This window comes from Anopheles darlingi, chromosome 2 (genome assembly GCF_943734745.1).
Source record: "Anopheles darlingi chromosome 2, idAnoDarlMG_H_01, whole genome shotgun sequence".
Lineage (NCBI taxonomy): Eukaryota > Metazoa > Arthropoda > Insecta > Diptera > Culicidae > Anopheles > Anopheles darlingi.
In genome coordinates, this window is record NC_064874.1 from 68,211,057 (window position 1) to 68,213,556 (window position 2,500).

The 2,500-nt window shown below is 50.8% G+C and overlaps 1 protein-coding gene across 1 annotated transcript in view; it reads left to right on the top strand.

The window, feature by feature from the left end:
• LOC125959480 (NADPH oxidase 5-like) overlaps positions 1-2,500 on the top strand; it is a 59,587-nt gene that overhangs the window by 54,793 nt on the left and 2,294 nt on the right. Inside the window, exons 12-14 of the mRNA XM_049692303.1 lie at positions 86-274; positions 2,000-2,193; positions 2,316-2,437. Coding sequence (XP_049548260.1) covers positions 86-274; positions 2,000-2,193; positions 2,316-2,437 — 505 coding nt within the window. The remainder of the gene's footprint in view (positions 1-85; positions 275-1,999; positions 2,194-2,315; positions 2,438-2,500) is intronic.

Consider the following 2,500-nt stretch of genomic DNA (forward strand, 5'->3'; position numbering starts at 1 on the left):
CCACGGCTCCTGCTGCTACTGCTACTACTCTGCCAACACCTTCTCCTTCTCCTTCCCGTTTCATTCCCCCTTTTTTTTACGACAGGCCAATGTTTGAACTTCAACTGTGCCTTCATCCTGGTGCTGATGCTCCGTCAGTGCATCACGTTCCTGCGGACACGCGGCTTTACCGCCTTTCTGCCGCTCGATCAGCACATTTATCTGCACAAACTGACCGGGGTGCTGGTGGCGATCTACAGTCTCGTCCACACCATCATGCACCTGTTCAACTTCAGTAAGTTCCCAGCCAACGGCTCTGACGTAGCGAGCGACTCTCCGGCCGCCGCCGCCGCCGCCGCTACCCTACGACGACCTCCCCGATTACGCGGACGGATCCGACGCACGCACGGACTGACGACGCACACAAACTCGCACAAGTGTCTCGCAAAAAAAAACCCTCCTCGGATGATGATGACGATGATGATTATTGTTATTAACATTGGTACTGTTATTGGTTTCCGCTGCACTGATAATCAGGCTTTATCGCTTCATTTGCTCGACCGAATCGATCCAAGCAGTCCCGTGGTTGCTGGGTTGCCAGCAAGCGAGCGACCGAGCGAGCGAGCTATGATCACTCAATCCATTTGGTCGATCCTTTCGAAATCCGTCTCTTTTCGGTGGCCCCCCGAGAAGCAGGACGGACGCAGGGATGCAGGAGAACGGGGGGGGGTTCGAAGGAAGTCCCATAAAACTGCTGCCCGACCACGCTTTTTGCTGTGCATGCATTTCTTCTGCGATCTGGCGAACCAATGCTACGGGAGTACACACACACACACACACACACACACACACACCAGACAGTACAAACAGGCCAGACCGATATCATAAATTATATTTTTATATCTCAATTTATCCGTCCTTTTCGGTCGGTTCCTGCTGTCGCTGTGGTGCCGCTCGCCATCATTCTTTCCTCCATCCTCGCTTTGGCTTCAATTTGCACTTTGATGTGTATTCGATTCGCTCGGCTCGGCCTCCCTTTAATTATGAAAGATCTTTTCCATTAAAATGCGATTTTTATGGATTAAGTCGCTCGGGACACATACACTTTGTGTGTATGTGTGTTTGAGTGTGAGTCGTGGTGCTCGTGGCTGGCATGCTGCAGGCCAGGGAATTCCGCGACAATTTCCCTTCCATTTGTACGGCGATCGGTCAGTTGCCGGACGTGAATGTAGAGTGTAGATACGATTTTTTGTCATAAATTCCTGTAAATAGTTCACCTACTAGCGTAGCTTATCAACTCTAATGATTTCGATACGAGAGACATTAACCTCTTTCTTCCGCACCGATTGCTCGGATTGGTTTGTTCAGATTCACTTTCACTTCATGCCCCGTTTCCTCCCCGTTCGAATCCGACCATAAAAAATCGGATAAACAAGGCGGACCTCAATCGCTGCGCCTAAGCAGATGGACACAGGTTCGGTGACCACCCAGAAGCGGTTTGTATTTGTCCAAAGGATTTGTCTCGTTAACGTTTAACGGAACGTCCGTTCCCTCCAGCTGACCAACCCGCGTACCAAGACGATCCGGAAAACCTGGTCGCACTGGTGTGCTGTAAATACAAGTAGTGAGACACAGAAAACAGTAGTTGACTAATCCCCCCCCCCCACCGACTATAACGGTCACCATCATGCAGCAATCCGCTGAATGATGATGATGATGATGATGATGATGATTATCGTCGTGTGCATTAACGTTTCATTTCATTTATGATTTTCCCCGTTCCGATTTCTCAATTAAACACCCTATCTTTCTGTCTCTCTTTTTCTCTTTTGCTTTCTTCCTTACTATCTTGTCTTTCTCTCTTTCTCCCTTCTCTCAACATGTATCCTTGCCCGATTGCGCTGTTGTGTTTGTCCTATGTCCTATCCAACCAATCGACCCACCACCCCAACCTTCTGCACATACAACCATCCCTTCCTTCCGGCATGCTCGTTGTACATAATGTGAATCCTCGGTCCAGCCACGATCGTCGTGTATGATCCGGTGATCAACGCCAACAACTACACCACGGCCGAGTGGCTGTTCACGGCGCGACCCGGCCTGTTTGGGCTGATCGGTGGTTGCGCCAACCCGACCGGTATCGCGCTGGCGGTGATCCTGCTCGTTATGTTCATCTGCTCGCAGCCGTTCGTGCGCCGTGGCGGTAGCTTCGAAGTATTATCGATCGCATTCCCTTACCCTTTATAGCATCTACAGATTGCTTCTGTGACCACTCGCGGTCAAGTGTGCGACAAAGCCACGTGCCACGCGCTAATCGATCCATCATGTCTTTGCAGGTGTTCTACTGGACGCATCTGCTGTACGTGCCATTCTGGATACTGGTGCTGTTCCATGGTCCCAACTTTTGGAAATGGTTCATCGTGCCCGGGTTGATCTATCTGGTTGAGCGTACCATCAGGTAGGTCAGGCCAAGGGGCTCTATGCTCCGCCACCGCCGCGCGATTGTAACACTCCATCTCGT